This window comes from Eucyclogobius newberryi, unplaced genomic scaffold, assembly GCF_026437365.1.
Source record: "Eucyclogobius newberryi isolate DKJ021-1_F unplaced genomic scaffold, fEucNew1.0.hap1 SCAF_181, whole genome shotgun sequence".
Classification (NCBI taxonomy): domain Eukaryota; kingdom Metazoa; phylum Chordata; class Actinopteri; order Gobiiformes; family Gobiidae; genus Eucyclogobius; species Eucyclogobius newberryi.
The window spans coordinates 122,741-148,009 of NW_027315814.1; the positions used below are offsets into that span (position 1 = coordinate 122,741).

The following is a 25,269-nucleotide window of genomic DNA, read 5'->3' on the forward strand; positions in this document are numbered from 1 at the left end:
TTCACCTTAATGCTGGCGTAAAGAGGCTGGACTTGGCTTTTTTGATGACATAGTTTCACATTAAACACCCAAAATGTTTAATCTGATCATTTATATTAGTCATTATGCCTTGTACAAACATTTGTATGGTTTTTAATGTTGATTTAATCCATCTCCATGAAAGATTAAAAGCACAATGCTGTGATTATGTGTTATAAGATAAGATAAGATAAGATAAGATATTCCTTTATTGTCCCACATGGGGAAATTCCATTGATGCAACGCAGGTAGATACAGAGATAGATACAGAAAAAAAGAACAAATAACTTATAGGAAGTTTGAAAAACACTCTCAGTAGAAGATCTCTTATAAAAATCTTAGGATGTCCGCCGGGATAACGTGACGATCTCCGGGTAAGACGACTGTTCTCCGCAGTTTCATGAGTTCCTCCTTTGTGTAAACGCGGTACGTCAGGACGGCCGGAGGGCGCGGGAGGGCCGAGGGCTAGCTCAGAGCTAGCGCACATCACGACGAAAACACTCAATAATCCAGCCGAACAAAGTCAAAAACAAGTTAAATTAAAGCGATTCCAGCACGTGTCCCTATTGTACAAGTAAAGTAGTTTTTTTTTTTACAAAATACAAAAGATAAAGCACAATAAGTGTGAAAAAAGTGTGAGAAAAGAGCGGAGCGTTTACACCGGGCTGCCAGCTGGACCTAACTTATAACCATACATTAATTTCACACTCAAGTTTTCATACTACAGAAAATTATTAATTTGGACAACACCGGTAGTACTTTAGTCTCAACAATAGTCTCTTTAATATTATTTTTGACACATAGATCCAAAACATTCTAAAACTAATAAGGAAATGTCCAATGTATCCTATCTTCGGTATTGATAGCTTTGGTATAATTTAGTATCTGGGAATCAACATGTTTTTTCCCAATCAATGTAATTTACCAAGTGCTTTTAATCAGTGATGGAAGAAGTAACGATATTTTATTTCGTTACCTACAGCCACTGTGCAAGTTTTTGGCCAAAGAATTGACGATGCACAATAGAGAAGATAGAAGAGTCTTACTGTGAGCGGGCGTATAATCACTACAAAATGGGCTCTTGCCACCGTGCACCCCACTGTTGAGGATTTGTTAGGCTATATTAACTTCGTATAACACCATATCATTAAATGAAGTGGGCTCTAATAGGTCACCAGTCCATTTGTATCGCTGTTTGTGCATCAAAGGATCATTCATTTATGAGATAGACATCAGCCATGTGAGGGGTGATTTATCATAATATCTCAGGCTTTGATCTGCATTCAAAGATCAAATTTAAAAACCGTACAATCTACATTATCAGTTTTTGGCTGTAGAATCCACAACTGTTTGCTCACCTTTCTATTATTATCCCACAATTACTATTATCCGACTCTAGTGCGCAAAATAATCCCAATTATAAAGACAGATATATTGCATTAGCCAGTATAGCCAAAAAGTGCTAAACATCATGCTCCCACTCAAATATACGGATGTATCTTGCAGGCTTGCAGAGAACAATAACACAATGTAATATTTGTAAAACAGCAGAATACTAAATTAGTGACAAACATTACATAATAAGAGTAATAATACATTTTATTTATACGACACCTTACATTTGACCCCAAATTCAGAAACAAACAAAAAGGAAATAATATAAATAGTATGCAATAAAATGCCTACCCTCTATGTAAATGTTATAATTGAAAGCAAAATAAATGTGCATACAATTTTATTTATCAATATATATGTAAAATGACTGGGTATTTATCAAAAGGACGCACAAAAAGTTATATAAATTAAAAACAATGGTCTCATTTAGTCCCCCCAAACCTTTAAAAATCCTCTTATCATAAGACTTATGACGACCGAGACAGAGGGCGGAACCTTGCTTCGCTCGCGTAAAACCCTTGTTCCTCGTTCACGCCTCAGTCTCCATTCACTCTTCGCCCGGACACATTTGACTGCGACACTTCACTGCAGAATGTGGTTCACGGAGGTTTTGGTTCCGCTGCTTCGGCTCTACCTCTGCGGCATGAAAGTTCTCTGGTACCAGATGTTCAACAAGTCCTTCACGATGCCGGGTGAGAGTTAATTTATTTAACTATGTGTTGTTAAACTTTGAGCCGTAAATGTGGAGTTTTCGTTCCGTTTTATCATGCCAAAAACTGACGCGATGGTGCAATATTAGACAGTCAAGGCTAATCGTACCCTGTCTGGGCTTTACAAGCAAATCTCTTTATTTCTTCAGATAAATTTAATGCCAGAAAGTTGTGTTTGAAGGGTTTACATCACTGACAGCTTAAACAACGATTTAAGTAGCGTTTTGCCCTGTATTGTGTCTAATTTTCACCCAAAGTGGGACAATAACAATGAAGGAAATGGGCTTCATTGACCTACAGTAGTTACAATACAGTAATGACGATCATGTTTTTAATCAAAGCATTTTTTATAGAAGATATTTATGAAATATCTGGCAGTTTTGCTGGTACAACACAATTATTATTATTAGTGAGCACATTTGCAGTAACACATGAACTAGGTAAATTTGACAGTACATTGATTCTTTCTTTTTTTTAGGTTAAAGGTATTCTGCTGTTTTCATGGTACCAGCTTTGAATATTTGTATGTTAAGTGTAAAATTAACATTTAAACTTTAATGTTGTCAATGGAACCAAAATCTTCGACACCATTTAATGTCGTGTGAAATGATTTCCCTCTCTTTGGTTCAAGACATTCCCTAATCAAAAGAAAAAAACAAGAACACTGAAAGGTCTATACTTGAATTAGTTTTGCTGCATTACTCAAAACCATTTTAAAAGGGGAAAGTTTTGAACAATCAGCGCTCTGTTTCATTGTGATCCATTTTAATCTCTTCAGGAATGTCAGCAATTTTGCTCCAGATAAGGAGATTTGAGAATTACCTTTTGGAATATATTTCACTTTCACAGGAAAAATGAAACCACTTTAAAATACTAGACAAACAAACCGCCAGTGTTATAAAATGATTCGTAATAGTAGTAACGATAAAAGTAAAAGTCGGACCTGAATATAAGCCGCAGCAACAACATTTACACAACAAAACAAAAATGTTGTTGATTGTGCCTTGATTTCTCTGAGCTGTTTTACCTGTGTATGTCTTCCTGCTCGGGCGCCCTATAAATGATATAAATTAGCCGCATTGTTGTAGGGTTCAAAGCGTGCGAAAATAGTAGAGACATACAGTCTGAATTTTACAGTAAATTTAGTGTAAAAAGCAGAAAATTCCATTACCAAACATTGAGAGCATAAAGGGTACTTTGAACAACGACAACATTGTGATAGTTTCAACAGTTGCCTTTTATATTAGAAATAGCAAATGCTTTTAGGGCTGTTGCTGTTAACATCACTATTTAATAAACTTGGTCAACAGTCTTATTTGGATACACTTGGAGACATGGAGAAGATTTCTGTGCACATTGATAGCTTTGTGCTTATTAGAAAAATGAAGTGTTATCAAATGTAGCCTAATATTTAGAGTTGGAAGTCGCAAAGAATTATACAAAATTGACACACTTGTAAACCAATATTTTCACTATGGCATGCATGAGCTAATATTCTTAAATAACATAGAATATTTAGCAAATGTATGTTTTTCTATTGATTTTAAGGTAAGTTTGGTGCTTTCTTGAATTTCATAATTTTTTTAATAGAAATAATATGTTTTAGTTGCTATGTTGTATTGTACTTAATTTGACTTTAAAGTATATCGCAGCTACATTGTTGAAGCATGTTAAAATCTGTTTCTATACCAATGTCTATTTCACTATTCCTGTCAGGTATTCATTAACTGAAGTGGATTTCTAACTGAACCAGAATTCAAAACCAGGAGCTGAGCCAAAACTCGAACCAAGCTCAAGACCAAGCCCTCAACCAGGACTCAAAATAATCTACACAGGTTAAACTAGTATCAAAAACAAGAGCTCAACTCAGACTCAAAAACACCCAAGACCGGGCCCTAACCCCACCATGGAGGGCAAGTCAGGACCTTCCGGTTCCGGACTGAACCTCGTGGCTCATCCTCGCGCCAAAAGCAAAGTCTGGAAGTATTTTGGTTTCGACACCGACTCAGACGGCTGTATTTTACACTGGAAACGAATCTACTGCCGCGTTTGCATGACCCAAATTGCCTACTCTGGAAATACGTCAAATCTCGCTTATCATTTAGAGAAAAATCACCCCGTTGAATACGGCGAACTACTCAAAAGCAACACCGATCAGATGCGGGAAGCGTTCGTCACTGCATATACAAAAATCAAAACAGAACCACTGATTCTCCAAGTCGCACAGCCGTACAATCCAAATATGCATCAAAATCTTTCAAACAATTGTAGACATAATGACCTAAGTTTGGCAATTCTCAACTTTATTTGTGAAGGGTTGTATCCAGTTTCAATTGTGGAAGAACCAACTTTTAAATCTCTAATGATGACGGTAGATTCAAGCTTTACGCTACCAAGCAAATCAGACTTGGCCCTCAAAATGGTGCCCCAAATGTACTGCCGAATTCGTAATGAAGTTTTCTCAGAATTAACCAACGTTGTCTACTGCGGCATCTCTACGGACTTGTGGCAAAGCTTGACACAAAACCGAACTTACATTTCTTTATCGATTCACGCGGTAAATTGCAATGCCACCGGTAGATTTTCAATGGTGAACAAATGTCTCAAAACGTTCGAAGTGCAAGAGGACAATACCGCTGAAAATATTACGAGAGAAATGTACGAAACGTTTGTCGAATGGGGAATAACGCACAAAGTTAGTGGCGCAACTACAAGCGGATCAGTAGATGTCGTAAAAGCGTGCTCGCTTTTGGAAATGTCCGTCGAAATGCCTTGCTTTGGTCACACCTTAAATCGTGCTATGGTCGAATCGTTCCAGTTGCCTAGCGTCGATAGCTTTTTGGGATGTTGCCGCAAGCTGGTAGACCATTTCAAAGAACCCGTTTTGTACATTTTGAGAGAAAAGCAACAGATGTACGGGCTACCTTTGGCAACGCTAATCTCTGATAAAGGGGGAACATGGTTGGCAACGTTAGCGATGCTGCAAATGCTGAAAGACCAGCAAATGGCTATCAATGCGGTGATAACGCACGAGGATAGCGGGCATCCTTTCAATTTTACGCGCACCAACTGGTCGCTTTTGGAAGGATTGATTGACGTCCTCCAACCATTTAAAGTTGTCGCTAATATGTTTACATCTTGCCGATTTCCGACGATCAGCATGGTCAAACCGGTGCTACATATGCTCCTAAACAACAACCTGAAAACCAAAGAAGGAGAACTGAAGGAAGTCCGTTTGATAAAAGAAATAGTCACCAAAGTTTTGACCAATACTTATTCTGAAAATTCGCAACAAGAAATTGCAATGTTTCTCAACATTGCCACCTTCTTAGACCCGAGGTACAAAAAGTTGCCGTTTTTGTCCAATAAAGAACATTCAAAAGTTGAGTCAAACTTGATTGACGAGGCTAAAGCAATTCTCGAAAAGCAAAATGCATGTCTTGAAGATTTTTCCTTTGTATCTGATGAACCGCCAAGCAAAAAGCAAGCCACATCCACACACGATAACCCGCTGGCTGCCATTTTCTGCCAATCCGAATCGGATCAAGGCCAAGAAGAGCTGAATTCGCAAGTTTTGGAAGAAATTGGCAACTACAAATCACAACGAGTGCTTGGCTTAAATGAAGATCCTTTGCTGTGGTGGTCCAGTCACGCTACGTTGTTCCCAACTTTGCCTAAATTACTGCAGAAGTACTGGTGCGTTCCTGCGACTAGCGCTCCCTGCCATAGACTCTTCAGCTCGTCCGGTACAGTTCTGTGCGGTAAAAGAAATCGCATCACGCCTTTGTTGGTCAATCAGCAAGTTTTCCTCTACGAAAACTCAAGAGGATATTACGAACCGGAGCCATGTGAAGAAGATTTGGATGTTTGGGAGGCAAATTCTACTCTGGGGCAACCACTGTAATAAAACTGCAAAACCTCTACCAATAAATATGAAGAACATTGTCCTTTTTATGGGGTTCAACCATGTGACCTTTTCCTACTGTGGACGTCATTTTGAAGTTATGAGGACAATTCTAGAGATAAATTATCTTTTTTTCTTTCTTTTTTTGAACTCCATGAATATTGAACATTTCAAAGTTTGGACATTGCAGTTGACAAACGTTCCAAAGTTCCCCATTGAAGTTTTTATCCTTAAAGTGTTACTAATATCGTTTAGTGTCTTGTTGCCATGCTGCCAGTATTGGCTCTCCAGGCATTCTTAGCTCCCCACTGTTATTATTAAAAAATTAAATTGTAAGACATAAAATACCTCTAATAATGTGGAGGCCTGAGTATAACATAATATGGGACCTTGACTTGTAATGAAAAGTTGAAATATGCCAAAACGTCTTCTTTTGCAGAACTTGTACCCAATGGCTCGTTCTATATTGTGCACCTTAACTGAAAAAAAATCAGCTTTTAATATGTTTTGTCATGTTTCGCTAATCTTGTTTTCGTTGCCTAAATAATGCAAATGAAATGCTATGCGACTAAACTAAAGCTACAGCTTCCAGAAAGCCATTTTGTAATGATTCAAGTTAGATATTTACAAAAAACAAACAAAAAAACAACCTCCCATTCAAAATGTTTAACTTGCCATACTTTGTACAGGTTTGTAATGCTTTCAGTTATGAGCACAACTGTGTCATATGCATAGGCATTGTTTGTTCAATGTAAAACTCAATATACGGTCAATTGTTTATTATGCATTGGAAAACGGCTATTGAATCTGAGCATTGTAATCAATCATTGTAAACAGCTTTTTAGGGAGTAAAGACTGAAAAATTAAACTTAATCCTGTTTGCATTTTTTGAATGTTTTCTTTTTTTTTCCATCACCGCTGGCTCTAAACCTTTTTTCTAAATAATATTCGGTCTTAAGGAAATATTGGCAAAAATAATGGTTATGTCGCCTGGACATGTTAAGCTTTGTTTGAAAGCTTCAGTGTTCAGAGTAGATGTCTCAATCTCAGATTTTAAGGTTATGATTATTGTGAGAAGAAAAATCAAGCTTTTACGATCATTCAGTCACTTACACGCCACATGGCCAAACGGTGACCAGAACTAAACCTCACTTCTGACTTAAACCCACTGATGACGAGCTTTACTTATTTTTTAGCACGGATTGAACTGAAATTATGTTTTGCTTCTAACGATTCTCACAATTATTTGTGACCTAAATAATCACAATTATAATCTTGAAATCCCATTCCCTGTTGAAAGTTTGAGCTCCACTTGAACCAAGTGAGCTCTTGAACATGCTCACATAAGAACATGCTGCACCACACGGCACCACACGAGACCGCACAGCACCACACGGCACCACACGAGACCACACGAGACCACACGGCACCACACGAGACCACACGGCACCACACGGGACCGCACGAGACCACACGGCACCACACGAGACCACACGAGACCACACGGCTCCGCACGAGACCACACGGCACCACACGAGACCGCACAGCACCACACGGCACCACACGAGACCGCACAGCACCACACGGCACCACACGAGACCGCACGAGACCACACGGCTCCGCACGAGACCACACGGCTCCGCACGAGACCGCACGGCTCCGCACGAGACCACACGGCTCCACACGAGACCACACGGCACCACACGGCTCCACACAGGACCGCACAGGACCGCACGGCACCGCACGGGACCGCACGAGACCACACAAGACCACACGGCTCCACACGAGACCACACGGCTCCGCACGAGACCACACGGCTCCACACGAGACCGCACGGCACCACACGAGACCGCACGGCACCACACGGCTCCACAGGACCGCACGGGACCGCACGAGACCACACGAGACCACACGGCTCCACACGAGACCACACGGCTCCACACGGCACCACACGGCTCCACACGGCACCACACGGCTCCACACGGCTCCACACGGCACCACACGGCTCCACACGGCTCCACACGGGACCGCACGGGACCGCACGAGACCGCACGGCACCGCACGGCTCCGCACGGCACCACACGGCTCCACACGGCACCACACGGCACCACACGGCTCCACACGGCACCACACGGCTCCACACGGCACCACACGGCACCACACGGCACCACACGGCACCACACGGCTCCACACGGCACCACACGGCTCCACACGGCTCCACACGGCACCACACGGCACCACACGGCACCACACGGCACCACACGAGACCACACGGCTCCACACGGCTCCACACGGCACCACACGGCACCACACGGCGGCACCACACGGCTCCACACGGCACCACACGGCACCACACGGCGGCACCACACGGCTCCACACGGCACACGGGGTAAACAGTTTTATATTTACATCTTCTAGTAAAGGGTCAGTTCATCTGGTGGAAATGAACAAAGTAAACTAAGCCAAACTTATAGAGTCGGCAACTTTTCTGCAACAGCTTGTTAAGTACGTCCTTGGGTCTTGTTCATGTCCAGAGGGCTCGTGGTTCATGGACCCAAAAAGAAAACTATGTTTAGACCTCTTTTGTTTAAACTGTAGGCGGTGGGGAATATTTAAGACCTTATACCATATTTCTGGGTTAAAAGCTGAGACATTTCACTATAAAGACAATAAACTATACCTGATCTGGCCCCTCTACAGACATTATCCTCCTGTTTAGATGCTGTACACTTGTAAACAAATGCATTCTAAATGTTGTTAAGGAGGCAAAAGTGGAACATGATGGGATTTAAATGGAGAAATTGAGATTAGCTACAGAAGATGCGATTGATCACTCTCACGCAAGTGAAATCAGAGCCTGATTTAAAGACATTTACAGTAGTATTTTTACATGATTTGTATATTTTCAAATCATGAGAGTTTTACCTACAGATTTATTGATACCATAATTTTTACTTTGTGAAGCTGAAATGCAATTTTGAGGCAAGAAAATGTTATGTAGAAAAGCAAGCTGACATTTCTACCCTAAAAATTCAAAGTTGTTGCTTAAAACCATATTTCTGATGATCGACAAATAATGAAAATGTTCTTTGCTCTTATTTCATCTTGCCTCCTGAAATGTGAACCTTCTGATCTTTAAAGGGTCTGTAGTTCTGGTCTGTAGTTCTGGTCTGTTGTTCTGGTCTGTAGTTCTGGCCTGTGGTTCTGTCCCTGTAAAGCTTCAGTGGTGAGTCTGATTTGAGTGACTCTCTCTCCAGCCTTACCGTCTCAGAGCGGCCGAGTCGCCATCGTCACCGGAGGAACCAGAGGAATGGGCCTGGAGACCGCCAGACAAATGCACCAGCTGGGCATGCATGTCTTCATAGGTACGAGGGGACCTTTAAACTGACCAATCACAAACTATGTGACAGGTTCTCCTGTTTTTTCTGTTATTACTTAAAATTAATTGATGCCAAGTTTTATAACAGAATCCTTCTGTGATGTCATCAACATGCGACCTGCCATTGAAAACTGTCAATTTACACGTCGCACTTCTGACAGTTTAAACAATCATTCAACAAATTAAAGGTGTTCTATGGTATTTTTTGTCAAATCATAACTATTATTTGGAGTTTGGCTTTTGTTTTCTGTATGGTTGCTAGGTAATGGTTGTGAAAATACCTCTAACTATGTCATATTTGCTAGCCATGTCCAACCAGGATGTAACTTTATAAACTTCACAAAAACTGTCAAACTGGGGACAAATGGTCAAAATGTTTAGTAAACTCTGATTGTGTTTTAGTGAAATGTGTCGTTGAACCTGTCATAGCTTTAAACGGATCAATCGGACCAGCCGAGTCTTAGAAATGTGCAATTTTGGGCAAGATAGTGTTTATCAAATGAAAGCTTACTAATATGAAAAGTTACTGATTATTTAAAAAAAAAGTGATTTTGAACATGTAGAGGTATTCTCTAGGTGATGTATAGATTTTATTTTGAAATCACCAGCCTAGTTACGGCAGTGTTTTCAGAGCCAAATTCAATTATTGGGTCAGGGTAAAATACAATATTGTAAATACATTAAACTATTATTAAACAACTGCTAATAAAATATAATCAAGATCATAATTTTGCCTCTTGATGTTCCAAGAAGTTAATTTGCCCCCTTTTGACTCAGAATTCTCCATATATTTACTCCAGCTCCCAGTTAACAAAGTCTATTTGCATTTGGAGTTGTTTTGTTGCTGAAATCTGAAGCTGATTTTGACTTCAGTTGGAAACGAAAGAGAAGAGGGCGAAGAGGTTGTGAAGAAACTGGACGCACAGAACCGCAACGGAGGCAAAGGTGAGAGAAAGAACCATTTGGAAACAAAACGGCTTCTTTAAACAGAATGTGGCGTGTCAAATGGAGCTGAATCCAGTTTCTGTGTCGTTCTCTGGTATTGGTTTAGATCAAAAGTCTAAAAGGAAAATCCACAAATGTTTTCCCTGATAATTATTAGTGACGAGGTCCATTTTCCCTGTTTTTTCTCCAATCACAACTTGTGCTGATTAAACTGAGATGGAGCAGGTCAAATGTCTTTAGTTAAACACTACATATGAGAGGGCATCTGACACAGCTGTTGATAAGAAAACTGACAGACCTTCTAAGCTAAATGATCTGGTTCTTTTGAATTGATTAAACACTTTTAAACGCCCTCTAGTGAAGACTAAAGCATAAATTGGTATAAGATAAATCCCTGGTTAGTCTTTGTGACGAACAGCCTCTCACATCCCACAGTGGGCGCCATCTAGTGGAGAAAGAAAAGTACAACTATCAGAGATGAGGGATTACGTCATTGTACAAGCACTCACCCCAGTCACATCTTATTCTTTCTAATCTTTCTTTAGTTATAGTGAAAGTATTTGTGATAGAATTGACCGATTTTTTTTTGTCATTATGTGGTTTTAGCCGAGTTTATTTTCCTGGATCTGACGTCACTGAAGTCCATACGACAGTTTGCCCAAAACTTCAAACAGAGAGGCCTCCCCCTGCACGTGCTCGTCAACAACGGTAACGCGCCGGCCCAGTTTAGACCTGGTGTTGTTACTGGTTTAGCCAGGTTTCCCCCCAGTCCTGGTTTTACACCCTGTACCTGTTTGAGTCCTGGTTTGGACCGAATCAAGATGTAAATGTATAAATATTGCATGAACTACTATGATCATTTAAATTTGTGTGTGTGCATTATTCTCTCCTGATTTTTTCTTTTTTTTAAATTTGATTAACTGCCTTTCATTCAGACTCAGTATTGTCCAGTTGTAATGTAAGTTTAGATTTGTTTTAGACCTTCTGTACCATTTAGTTTTATTGTAGCTGTTGATTTTAAAGCTGGCAGAAATTAAAGTTGCACACATCATGTCAAAATGGAACAAAACCTGCAACTACATCTGGGTAAAAAACCAGGACCAGAGCAGGACTTTTCTCTGTAGTGTAGACCTGATCTTCATCCCTTGTTTCATCCCTTGTGGCATCCCTCCTCCTCCTCCTCCTCCTCCTCTTGTAGCTGGCACAATGCTGGTCCCGGAGCGTCAGACGGAGAACGGCATTGAGTTCCACCTCGGTCTGAATTATCTGAGTCACTTCCTCCTGACCAATCTGCTCCTGGACGTCCTGAAGGCCTCGGGGAAACAAGGCCGATCGGCTCGAGTTGTCAATATGTCTTCTGCCACGCACTACACCGGGGTCATAGACATGGACGACCTGAACAGGAGGTAAAACCGGACGGACGACTAGAAGATAAAAGGAAAAAGCTCTAACAATTTAGCATTTTACATTTCATTTTGGCTATTATATTACCAGTATATTCGAGCTGCAGAGATGGACAGTACATTTAAAACAATTGCACTTCTCTGAGTCGTTTTTACACTTTAACTCCTATTTGAGTCATTGGCAGTATTTGACTGTGTAAGAGTCCTTTTTTGTTTTGGTTCCTCTTCCCACTCTGAGTAAGTCTACAAGTGACAAAAGCTTTATGTTTATGACAATATTACATTATTTGAACATTTGTGATTCTTGCACCGCAGTTTTGTGTCTTTCCTTATGAAAAAAAATGAATAGATTTTGATTATTTTATTGATTTATTCTTTAAAATGATATAGACGTTTCCCATATACATTTTTAAGCTTGAGTAATATCTTGGACCACTACTTACTTCACCAATACCTGCTCAAGAGTATGTAGTTTTGACATAGTTTTTTAAATTATTCTTATTTGGGTATAGATTTTTAGCAGTAGTAGTCCCTGGTTCAGCCCCTGATGTTGTCCCTGCTTTAGTTCTTGGTTCAGTCCCCGGTTCAGTCCCCAGTTCAGCCCCCGGTTCAGTTCTTTCCCCCTCTCTCTTGCAGGTCCTGCTACAGTTCTCATGGAGCCTACGCTCAGTCCAAACTGGCCCTGGTCCTGTTCTCGTACTTCCTCCAGGAGCAGCTGATCTCTGGAGGGTTTCCTGTCACAGTGAACGCCGTGGACCCCGGCATGGTGGACACAGCGCTATACGATAACCTGTGGACTTTAGCGCAGATGCTAAAGAGGCCCGTCGCCAAAATACTCTTCAGGGTGAGTGTCAAGTCTATTGGTCTTTTTAGCCCCCCAGTGTTAAAACTGCTCCTGGATCAGTGCTGGATTTGTCCTAGTTTGGTCCTGATTTAGTGCTTGGTTTAGTCCTGTTTAACCCTTGCTTTGTCATGGGTTCTTGGTATATTCCTGGTGGGTAGTGCAATTAAATTATTAGGCCCGAGCGCCACAAGCTGGCGAGAGGCCTATTAGTCTCGTAAGGCCGTGCAAAGCACGGCTGCGAAAGTGCGCACATAGTGCGCACGAAATCGAGCGCAAAGCGCTCGCCCACTTCCAAACACTCACTAACGCACTCCTTCACTCACGCACGCCCCGTGCATACTAATTAGTAGTAGGAAAATGGAACATTACCGTTGTAAACGGGCGAAGCCCGTGCAAAAGTGCGCACTAAACGAGCACTTTACATTTGCGGTCGTCATCCCCATATAAAGCACTCATTTGCGCTAAGTAGCTCACGAATACGTTCCCCATCTCTTGCATGTTCCGTGCATATAAGCATGTAATGCAAAAATTTAACATTATTACTGTATAGGGGCCAAAAACACAAAGTGGGCGGAGCCCACTCAAAATTAACGAAAGTACCCGTCAGTGACCAGGGACCCACACCATGAGGTAGGAAAGCGCGAGCGCTTTCCGAAAATGTATAGTTTATGATATTTGAAAAATGGGAAACATTGTTTTCGCATCGGAATATTCTTCTTCTTCTTCTTCTTCTTCTCGGGACCAACCCCCCTATTTTTCACCCAGTGAACATTGACGAAAAGTCAAAAAAATTTGCACACCTCTAAAAATCGTGCCTCTCTACATTCTGGCTATTTCCCTTTTCTAAAATAAAAAAAATTGGCGCGTCAGCGCCCCCAAATGTACCAAAAATGCATTGAGAGATGGGAAATGACCCAAAAAAATCTGATCGTAGAATCATGAAATTTGGCGCAGAGGTAGATGGTGACAAGAGAAGTAAAAAATATTATTACGGCAACGCCGTCCGCCCAACCAAATGTCGGCCATATTGCTTCAAAAATGGCTAAACATGATTTTGGAGTTTTTCCAAACGTCGTACTTTTACGAACTCCTCCCAGGGCGTTGGCCCTAAAAAGCTGAAATTTGGTGAAAATGCTACTGAGGAGTGGGACATCAAAAGTTATCCAAATTACATTGATACCTCTCACGGTCTCTGTGCGGCGAAGCCGCAAACTGTAGCTAGAATTTCAGAAATCTCCCATATTTAAAATTTCTGCCGTTTGCGCAGATAAAGTCCGAATTGCGTCAAATTAGAATCAGTTGTTAAACTCTTTGCCCTAAACCCACTTGAAGTGAAATAAATTCATTTGGCGCCACAGCGCCCCCTACAGATTTTATATGGAGGTTAAATGTTTAGTTTTGCGAAATTATATGAAATTTGACACACAACTCAATTTTAGCATCCCCATCAAAAAAGTCAATGAGAGCCATGTCATAATTGTTATGGCGTTGCCGTAACGATGACCGAAACCTTCCATGTTATTCCAATGGGGAAATCGCCAGAACATGTTTACACTTTAGACTTTCACAAACTCCTCTTAGGGCGTTAGCCCTATTAACCTGAAATTTGGTGAGACTCATCTTCAGGGGTGGACCATCAAAAGTGATCCACATTTTTATTCAAAGAGTCACGGTGTCTGTGCGGCAAAGCCGCACATTGTGCCAAGAATTCAAAATAAAATTGCTTTTTGATGGTAAAACAAAGGGGAGAAGATGTGACAGCGTCACAGATTCAGCAGTAGGCGCAATAAAAGGACAATTGGGGCGCGTTAGCGCCCCCTCCTCTTGCGGCGTGGCGGCGGCGTGGCGAGGGCCGATCATTGCCGCTTGCGGCTATATTTAGGCCCGAGCCCCAGCAGGGCGGAGGGCCTATTGCTCCCGCAACGCTGCCGAAGGTAGCGTTGCAACTGTCTGACGGGGCACCAAACATGTGGGCTGCGCCCGCATGTTTGGTGCCCCGTCGCCCCTGGCAAGTACAGTGAACTAGCCCATGCCGAAGGCATGGATCATGCATACTTACTCCTGCTATGACAGAAATAGTCAACAATTAGTGAATGGGCGTAGCCCATTCACTAATTGTTGACAACAGCAGCGCGAAGCGCTGCATTCCTTCAAAAACCCTCCTGGCATTGTCCCGTATGCGAGAATCCATGCCGCAGGCATGGGCCATGCTTGTATCTGCTCAAATCAATGGAAGTCTATGGGGAGTGGGCGGGGCATCCCGACGGAATAGGGAGTGACGAGCGCGTAAGCGCTCGTAATGATGATTCCACCCCATGGCGGCATCGGGAAGGCTTAGAGCTTTCAAACGATGTATAATTTGTTGTTATAGTGGAAACGGCTATATTGTTTTTGCTAAAAATATTATTATTATTAGGCCCGAGCCCCAGCAGGGGGAGGGCCTATTGCTCCCGCAACGCTGCCGAAGGCAGCGTTGCAACTGTCTGACCAAACATGCGGGCGCAGCCCGCATGTTTGGTACCCCGTCGCCCCTGGCAAGTACAGTGAACTAGCCCATGCCGAAGGCATGGATCATGCATACTTACTCCTGCTATGACAGAAATAGTCAACAATTAGTGAATGGGCGTAGCCCATTCACTAATTGTTGACAACAGCAGCGCGAAGCGCTGCATTCCTCCAAAAACCCTCCTGGCATCGTCCCGTATGCGAGAATCCATGCCGCAGGCATGGGCCATGCTTGTATCTGCTCAAATCAATGGAAGTCTATGGGGAGTGGGCGGGGCATCCCGACGGAATAGGGAGTGACGAGCGCGTAAGCGCTCGTAATGATGATTCCACCCCATGGCGGCATCGGGAAGGCTTAGAGCTTTCAAACGATGTATCATTTGTTGTTATAGTAAAAACGGCTATATTGTTTTTGCTAAAAATATTATTATTATTATTATTATTATTATTATTATTTTTCTTGTTCTTCTTCAGCGCTTTGATCTCTAATTTGACCCCCTGAACATGCTCAAAAACTCACCAAACTTTGCCCAAAATTCAGAATCGGCGAAAAATTTTATTTTTTCTGGGCCATTTTTTTTTTCGTTAAAAAATGGCGCGACAGCGCCACCGACAAAAGTCAAAATACATTGCGCCTATGGGAGACGCCCCGAGGTCAACTTTGGCGTAAAGCTACGAAATTCGGGACACGCATTCCTCTCGTGAGGATAAACAAAAAAAATCATTGTGGCCACGCCCCCAAACTTACCCTATGGCCGCCATCTTCCTTTGAAAATGAAAACAAGCTGAGTTAGCCATTTTGTTTACGTCAAACTTTGACGAACTCCTCCTAGGGCGTTTTGCCCACCGACTTCAAAATCGGCGTACGTCCTCTGGACAAGTGGGGCATCTAAAGTTATTCAATTTTTTGATATACCTTTTACGGTCTGTGTGCGGCGCAGCCGCAAAGTTGGACAACTTATTTTGGAATATTGCAGGTCTAAAAATTGCTCCCATTTGATCAAAACCAGTCCGATTAGGACCAAATTTGAATCAGTTGTTAAACTTTCTAGTTTGGACCAGTTTATGATGACAAAATTGAAATGGCAGTGATAGCGCCCCCTACAGAGTGACCTTTAAATTAACATTGAAGGTCAAAAATTAGTTTTACCAAAATTGTCTAAACTTTACCCAAAATTCTATTTTGCCGTCCCGATCACAAAAGCCAATCACAAAAATGCCTAATTTTTTACGCCGTAGTCGTAGCGATGACAGAAACCTCCCATGTTATCCCTATGGGAAAACCACAAAATCTCTCAAATTACCACATTTTTATGTTTTACACTTTAACGAAGTCCTCCTAGTGCGTTTTGCCCACCAACCTCAAAATCGGTGTACGTCCTCTAGACAAGTGGTGTATCTAAAGTTATCCAAATTTTAAGGATAACTTTTACGGTCTTTGTGCGACGGAGCCGCAAACGTTTCCCAGAATTCTGACTATTTGGCCTTCAGAGTGGCCTATAAACAATAGAGTTTTTCCAAATGACATGATATTTTGAACAAAATTCTAATTTGCCATCCTGATCATAAAAGTATGAGAGCCAAAGTCATATTTTGTACGGCGTAACCGTAGCGATGACAGAAACATCCCATGTTATCCTTATGGGAAAATCGTAGAATCGCTCAAATCACCACATTTTTACGCTTCACACTTTAACAAACTCCTCCTAGGGCGATTGTCCGATCAAGCTCATATTTGGGGGAAATCATCTACACAAGCGGGCCATCCAAAGGTATCCATATTTTGATTCTAAGTGCTACGGTCTCTGTGTGGCGGACCCGCAAATATATGTCAGAAATGGGAAAACAGCGAAATCTCTAAAATGACCACATTTTCACGCTTCACACTTTAACAAACTCCTCCTAGGCCGATTGCCCGATCAAGCTCATATTTGGGGAAATCATCTACACAAATGGGGCATCAAAAGTTATCCATATTTTGATTTTAAGTGGTACGGTCTCTGTGCCGTGGAGCTGCAAATATATTGTCACAAATGGGAAAAACACCAAATCCTTGAAATGTTCACATTTACGCTTCACACTTTAATGAAGTCCTCTGTGGGCAATAGCTCGATCAAGCTCATATTTGGGAAAAATAATCTACACAAGCGGAGCATCAAAAGTTATCCATATTTTTATTCCAAGTGTCATGGTCTCTGTGCGCTGGAGCTGCACATTTGACCGACATTTGTGTTCATTTGCACTGGTTAAGCACAGCATTGTACATGTCCAATGTGTCGCTGTCTTAGTTCTTAGACAATTGCGTTAGCGCCATCTCTGTAAAATGCAGAGAGCAGAGTCGTAAGGCCGGCGGCCCGCGAGGGCCGTTGGATGCCGCTTGCGGCTTTAATTTTTCTTGTTCTTCATCGCTTTGAACTCTAATTTGACCCCCTGAACATGCTCAAAAACTCACCAAACTTTGCCCAAAATTCAGAATCGGCGAAAAATTTTATTTTTTCTGGGCCATTTTTTTTTTCGTTAAAAAATGGCGCGACAGCGCCACCGACAAAAGTCAAAATACATTGCGCCTATGGGAGACGCCCCGAGGTCAACTTTAGCGTAAAGCTACGAAATTCGGAACACGCATTCCTCTCGTGAGGACAAACAAAAAAAAATCATTGTGGCCACGCCCCCAGACTTACCCTATGGCCGCCATCTTCCTTTGAAAATGAAAACACGCTGTGTTAGCCATTTTGTTCAGGTCAAACTTTGACGAACTCCTCCTAGGGCCTTTTGCCCACCGACTTCAAAATTGGCGTACGTCCTCTGGACAAGTGGGGCATCTAAAGTTATCCAATTTTTGGAGATACCTTTTACGGTCTGTGTGCGGCGCAGCCGCAAAGTTGGACAACTTATTTTGGAATATTGCAGATCTAAAAATTGCTCCCATTTGATCAAAACCAGTCCGATTATGACCAAATTTGAATCAGTTGTTAAACTTTCTAGTTTGGACCAGTTTAGGCTGACAAAATTGAAATGGCCGCGATAGCGCCCCCTACAGAGTGACCTTTAGATTAACATTGAAGGTCAAAAATTAGTTTTACCAAAATTGTCTAAACTTTACCCAAAATTCTATTTTGCCGTCCCGATCACAAAAGCCAATCACAAAAATGCCTAAATTTTTACGTCGTAGTCGTAGCGATGACAAGAAACCTCCCATGTTATCCTTATCGGAAAATCGCAAAATCGCTCAAATCACCACATTTTTACGCTTCACACTTTAACAAACTCCTCCTAGGGCGATTGTCCGATCAAACTCATATTTGGGGACAATCATCTACACAAACGGGGCATCAAAAGTTATCCATATTTTGATTTTAAGTGCTACGGTCTCTGTGCCGTGGAGCTGCAAATATACTGTCACAAATGGGAAAAACGCCAAATCTTTGAAATGTTCACATTTGTGACTGACCGTGGCTAAACCAGTTACATGTCTACCCGGAGACATTTTGAGTTATTCTGAAAGTGTGAATTCAAAGCTTTCCAATGATGTCTCACTCATGTAGATCTGATCATATTTGAGTAAGTTGTGGTCATTTGAATGTTACAACTCTCAAACCCATTCACTGAGAAAACGGCTTCCAAAGTTTCTCACCGGAGTGAGCCCAGAGTCACAGGGGGGCTCATTTGCATCTCATTGAGATAAGTCCTCCCCCCTGTCACACTGACACCACCTCCCCCTACAGCTGTCACTGAAGACTCAAGAGGAGTGTTGTTATTGATGGTAACTGGACTTGAATCAGAATTAGAAGTTACTATATTAAAATGGAAATACTTGGATTACAAAAGGCCCTGAATAGAATCAAAGAATCAGAATGAGAATAGGGTTCATTGCATTTGTCGATAAACATAATTCACAGGTGATTCAGTGCCAACAATGGTGCACTGAATGATTCAACACAAACAACAAAAGATAAGATAAGATAGCCTTTAATGTTACAACGCAGTAGATACAGGGGGAAAGGACAGTAACTTATAGGAAGTTTAAAAAACACTCTTAATAGAAGAACTCTTATAAACAGATGCCAGGGCCAGGTATAGGAACTGCAACGGGTCCATGGCTTTGAATATATGAGATATGAGATAATAGATATGATATGTACACCACCAGAGTCCAATTACATCAGAGATCACATCCTCATCCTCTTCTTCCTCTGTGCACTCTTCTGTGCTGTGACTCTCGGCTCTTGGCATCAAAGCTGTAAACAAATAACAGGACATTTAAGAAATGGCTAACTATTTCACATAAAACACTCATTAAATATATTTTTTTTTAACACAATGTGAGAGTTTCAATATAAATACCTGAGGTGCTGCTCTTGATCTTTGGAAGCCGTCTGAAGAAGGGACTCAGATGCTTCTGCCAGTCCAAGTTCTAGACAAACACTTTGCCATCCGTCGTTCCAACAAGCTGTGGGATATTGAAATGAGACGTTGGCGGTGAGGGTCCGAAAGACAGCACATTAGATTCTGTTGTAGAGATCTGTGCGTGGCCTGCAGCTTCTGATGTGTGGGAGAAGTTGTTTCCACAGTGATCTGAAGCTTGATGTACAAACTGCAGGCTCACCTGAAAAACAGATGTTACTTATGGTTAATTATACTCCAATCATAAAACACGAAAATCACCAAAATAATGTTTTACACTTACCACGCTCCTTAGCAGACTTCACGTAGAGACAGGTCATGTCAGTCAGGGTGTCTTTGCCAATTCTGAAAAGGGGGATAAAAGGATTAGGGTTAACAGTAATATGGGAATAACACGCTTCACAGATAACAGTTCACATTGTGACGTTAACGGTGTATTTTAGATGCAAAACGCGGAGATATTGGGACATCTGCCCTCGGCTAGCGGGGCTAGCTAGCTCACTTGAGATAACACTGCTCGTAAAAGCAGAACACTTGCAGAACAGCACACCAAAACATAAACATACACTCGAGTTTAAAACCGGCGCACATTAAAGTGATTAAAAGCGGGTGTTTTAGTCGCAAAGCTTACCTGGTTCAGCCGTCCTGTTGTCTCTTCCAACACCGTGCACAGAGAGACACACAGGAAGCTGATAATGGCCAGGCAAGCGCGTGATTGGTTCGAGTGACGCAGTGCGTGCGTGACGTGCAACGTACGTAAGCCACGTGACCAGAAGTGGTATCGGGAGTTGTAGTTTTTTTCTCTTCCCTCGCCGAAAAATAACCCGATAACATAGCAAAGTTTAGCTTACAACTTAGCTCCGAATAGCTGCGTTTAGCTCCGGGCTGTGGGGCTAACAGCCGGTTTAGCACCATAAAATAGACACAAAGCACGACCCACACAACCCACGGGCCAACCCACGCCGAAAAATAACCCGATAACATGGTGATAACAGCAAGTAATCACATTAAGCCCGTATTGCAGAGTGCACTGAAGCAACATGTTAGCTTAGCATTAGCTCCACCGGAGCAGACAAGTAAGATTCTAAAGTGATCACGAGACTGCCTTAAAACACAGCGTTAAAGCAATAATTTAGTAGTAAAGTAAAAGTGTACCTGAGTAAACAGTTCCGTTGCAATGTAGTCCAGGAAATGTAAGCTCTGAAGACTGTGCTCTGCAGACGGTCTGGAGTAATGAGAGGAAAACACGGAAAACACGGAGCAGCAGCTGTAGCCATGCGGATCACAGCTGATTGGTGGAAAATGTAAACAACACGTTGGCTAGAAAAAGGTGACGCCCCCCAGGAGAGCAGGAAAAAGACCCGAAAACTCCACATTTTTAACAGCTTAATGTATACGTTTAAGACAACCAATAGTGTTATCTGAAGCACACAGGGGCTTATTCATAACTTCAACTAGCACATTCTGCAAAAAAATGAAAATCACAAATTTGGGGAAAAAAAAAGTAAAATGCTGTTTTTCTCAGTTTCACCGAGGCCGACATGGTCCGACAATTGCGGCGGCGGGGCACATTTACGCTTCACACTTTAACAAACTCCTCCTAGTGCGTTTGGCCCACCGATCTCAAAATCGGTGTACCTCCTCTAGACAAGTGGTGCATCTAAAGTTATTCAAATTTTATGGATATCATTTACGGTCTCTGTGCAGCTGAGCCGCAAACTTTTCGCAGAATTTGGACTATTTGGCCTTCAGAGTGGCCTATAAACAAGAGTTTTTCCAAATGACATGACATTTTGCACACAATTCTCATTTGCCATCCCCAAATTAAAAGCATGGGAGCCAAAGTCATATTTGGTAAAGCGTAGCCGTAGCGATGACGGAAACATCCCATCTTATCCCTATGGGAAACCACAAAATCTCTAAAATGACCACATTTTTACACTTCACACTTTAACAAACTCCTCCTAGGGCGATCACCCGATCAAGTTCATATTTGGGGAGAATCATCTACACAAGCGGGGCATCAAAAGTTATCCATATTTTGATTTTAAGTACTAGGGTCTCTGTGCGCTGGAGCTTTGTGTTCATTTGCACTGGTTAAGCACAGCATTGTACATGTCCAATGTGTCACTGTCTTAGTTCTTAGACAATTGCGTTAGCGCCAACTCTGTAAAATGCAGAGAGCAGAGTCGGAAGGCCGGCGGCCCGCGAGGGCCGTTGGATGCCGCTTGCGGCTTTAATTCTTTCTTTCTTTCCTTCTTCTCGGGACCAACCCCCCTATTTTTCACCCAGTGAACATTGACGAAAAGTCACAAAAATTTGCACACCTCTAAAAATCGCGCCTCTCTACATTCTGGCTATTTCTCTTTTCTAAAATAAAAAAAAAAAATTGGCGCGTCAGCGCCCCCAAATGTACCAAAAATGCATTGAGAGATAGGAAATGACCCAAAAAAAATCTGATCATAGAATCATGAAATTTGGTGCAGAGGTAGATGGTGACAAGAGAAGTAAAAAATATTATTACGGCAACGCCGTCCGCCCAACCAAATGTCGGCCATATTGCTTCAAAAATGGCTAAGCATGACTCGGGAGTTTTTCTAAACGTCGTACTTTTACGAACTCCTCCCAGGGCGTTGGCCCTAAAAAGCTGAAATTTGGTGAAAATGCTACTGAGGAGTGGGACATCAAAAGTTATTCAAATTACATTGATACCTGTCACGGTCTCTGTGCGGCGAAACTGCAAATTGTAGCAAGAATTTCAGAAATCTCCCAAATTTTACATTTCTGCCGTTTGCGCAGATAAAGTCCGAATTGCGTCAAATTAGAATCAGTTGTTAAACTCTTTGCCCTAAACCTACTTGAAGTGAAATAAATTAATTTGGAGCCACAGCGCCCCCTACAGATTTTATATGGAGGTTAAATGTTTAGTTTTGCGAAATTATATGAAATTTGACACAAAACTCAATTTTAGCATCCCCATCAAAAAAGTCAATGAGACCCATGTCATAATTGTTACGGCTTTGCCGTAACGATGACCAAAACCTCCCACGTTATTCCAATGGGGAAATCGCCAGAACATGTTTACACTTTAGACTTTCATAAACTCCTCCCAGGGCGTTAGCCCTATTAACCTGAAATTTGGTGAGACTCATCTTCAGAACCATCAAAAGGTATCCACATTTTTATTCAAAGAGTCACGGTGTCTGTGCGGCAAAGCTGCACATTTTGCCAAGAATTCAAAATAAAATTGCTTTTTGATGGTAAAACAAAGGGGAGAAGATGTGACAGCGTCACAGATTCAGCAGTAGGCGTAATAAAAGGACAATTGGGGCGCGTTAGCGCCCCCTCCTCTTGCGGCGTAGCGGCGGCGGCGTGGCGAGGGCCAATCATTGCCGCTTGCGGCTTTAATTATTATTTATTTTTTAAATCAGTTAAATAGGACTGAAACTTTAATCTTTCAAATGAGGAGTATAAAGTGAGATTTCTGCACTTTTGTAGTAATTTTACAGTCCATTCACTTTTCGTGTGATATTTAAACCAAAAGGCATTTACAAGCACATTAGCACATTTCTGACAGATCGTTGTGTTTATACTGACACAAAATATCCAGTTTTATTCCGTGTAAAAGCTGCTAACCCTGTAGTTTAGACCTCTGCAGACATGCTCTGAAAGGCGTGGGAATCTTAGATCAGTTTCAACAGTTCTGATTTCAGTCTTCTCTCAAATAAGGCAACTGCTGTTGGGATTTTGGGCGTGAATTGAAATGTTAAAACTCCGTGGCCTGTGAACTTAATTTGGATTAGAAACCTTTGATAATTTTTCCATTCTCCATTCATACTTGCCAGATAAATCACAGTTGCATAAAAGACTTAAAGCTCCTGAACAAACAGAAGATTTTACAAACATAATCTCTTGCTGACGGTGAGTTTGTTACGGTTTGTTCTTTGGTGGTGGCTTCACACTGGTGTTGGTGGTCTTTAGTAAACATATTATTCACTGGGGTTCAATATGTTGAGCTGCAACTAATGACTATTTCAGTAATCGACAGTCAAACAATTATTTATATCATACACTGACACTTTTTAAATACATTATTGACCAAATAAATGTTGATTATGTATTATTTTTGACATTTTGATTTTATAATTCCACTGAGTCTGTATTGATCAGATAACAATTATAATTCAGACATTGTCTGACTCCCTCGCCACCACAGACATTGTTGATTCATTTCTCCCTGTGGCCCTCAGAGGCAACTGTTGTTGTGATTTTGGGCCTTACAAAAATAAATTTATTTGAATAAATAATCAAAAGACGATAATTTTTAATCGATGGGTTATAATTTAATAAATATCCGATTTTCAACATAATTTTTTGAATAATTTCGGTTTTATTTTATTTATTTTGTCTTGAGAAGCTGTAGTTTGGAAAATAAAAACAATATTACATGAAATAAATCAATTGTGAACTGGATCAAACCTCGTCTTGTTTGTTCTCATGGACCTACTTGTGTCTCATGTGATGGGAAGTATCACGTGGAACAGATGATCTTTAGAGTGGAACATAATTAATTGCAAGAAGGTTCATTAAGTGTAGCTGAATAACAGTGTGTTTCCTGCAGACACCAGCAGAAGGCGCGTCCACCACAGTCTTCGCCGCCGTCTCGTCTCAAATGGAAGGAGTCGGAGGGACTTATCTTTACAACGGAGAAAAGACTCGATCAGCCCAACTGTCCTACGACTCCGAGCTTCAGCTGCAACTGTGGAAGAAGAGCTGCAAACTCGTGGGACTGCAGTGAAAACCAAACTACTACAGTGAAAACTTTTACTGCTTCTGATGTGGACAATGAAACACCAAATACTGCAGTCATTTTCATGCCGCACCTAAAGTTATCTTCCAGTAAATGCCTTTCTAGTTTTTAATGATTTTTTTGAAATGATTTGACTTTTCCAAACTGTGCTTTAATGTATCACCTTGGCGACTTATTTGTCTGAGTTCAGTTCTTTGCTTAGAACTCTGACTAATGAGACACTGAGAGAAAATTGCTATTGAATTTAAAACTTGAATTGTGATCACTTTGATAAAACCTGCCAATCTGTGCCTTTGGTTTGATCCTGTTTTATAATCTATCACTTATTCTGTGCCTTTGGTCCTTTTTAAAGACGATATGAGGCCTGTTTTTAATCTAGAACCTGGGTTTACCACCCACATTTTACTCCATTATTTTGTGTAATTTATTCCAATGCAATTTAATAGTTATCAATTTTAATTGTGCTGCACACAATAATGGCTGTATATCGTAGAGTGATATGTATAATTGTAAGCTTTTATCATTTTGAATTCCACACTTCTATTGTAAAATGACTTATTTTGTATCCTGTAAGAGTTGAAGGTTCACTGTGTCACTTTTCTGACAGACCCTCCACCAGAAAAGTTATAGTACATTTATTTGTTGTTGTAATTGAAAGTACATGTTCTCAAACTGCTGTATTTATGTGAAGCCAAAATGCACTGACAATAAACATGAGCCGATGATACATGGTCAATTTTGTGCCTTATCTTTTTAAGGTTAAATTCTAAGATTTCACCAGTGTATTTCATAATGGTATTTAGTGGAAGTAGATCCCAGTGGAAGTAGGAGAGGTTTGTAAATGTACTACGCAGTATATTTGTAGTAATTTGTACTGACAATGGTAGTAGTGGCAAGTACGTATTAGTATTAGGTGGTGATAGTAACCAGAGGTGGGTAGTACTAGTAATTG

The 25,269-nt window shown here is 41.3% G+C and overlaps 2 protein-coding genes across 2 annotated transcripts; both read left to right on the forward strand.

Moving 5' to 3' along the window:
* The first annotated feature begins 1,966 nt into the window (after positions 1-1,966).
* On the forward strand, positions 1,967-6,170 carry LOC140365082 (E3 SUMO-protein ligase ZBED1-like). Its single transcript, XM_072451381.1, has 2 exons — positions 1,967-2,105; positions 3,840-6,170. Exon 2 carries the CDS (start codon positions 4,030-4,032, stop codon positions 6,025-6,027), a length of 1,998 nt encoding a protein of 665 aa, XP_072307482.1. The 5' UTR covers positions 1,967-2,105; positions 3,840-4,029; the 3' UTR covers positions 6,028-6,170.
* On the forward strand, positions 1,970-24,314 carry dhrsx (dehydrogenase/reductase (SDR family) X-linked). Its single transcript, XM_072451383.1, has 7 exons — positions 1,970-2,105; positions 9,285-9,392; positions 10,280-10,351; positions 10,958-11,059; positions 11,550-11,757; positions 12,391-12,598; positions 24,129-24,314. The coding sequence occupies exons 1-7, from the start codon at positions 2,006-2,008 to the stop codon at positions 24,303-24,305; spliced, it is 975 nt and encodes a 324-aa protein (XP_072307484.1). The 5' UTR covers positions 1,970-2,005; the 3' UTR covers positions 24,306-24,314.
* The last annotated feature ends 955 nt before the right edge of the window (positions 24,315-25,269 follow it).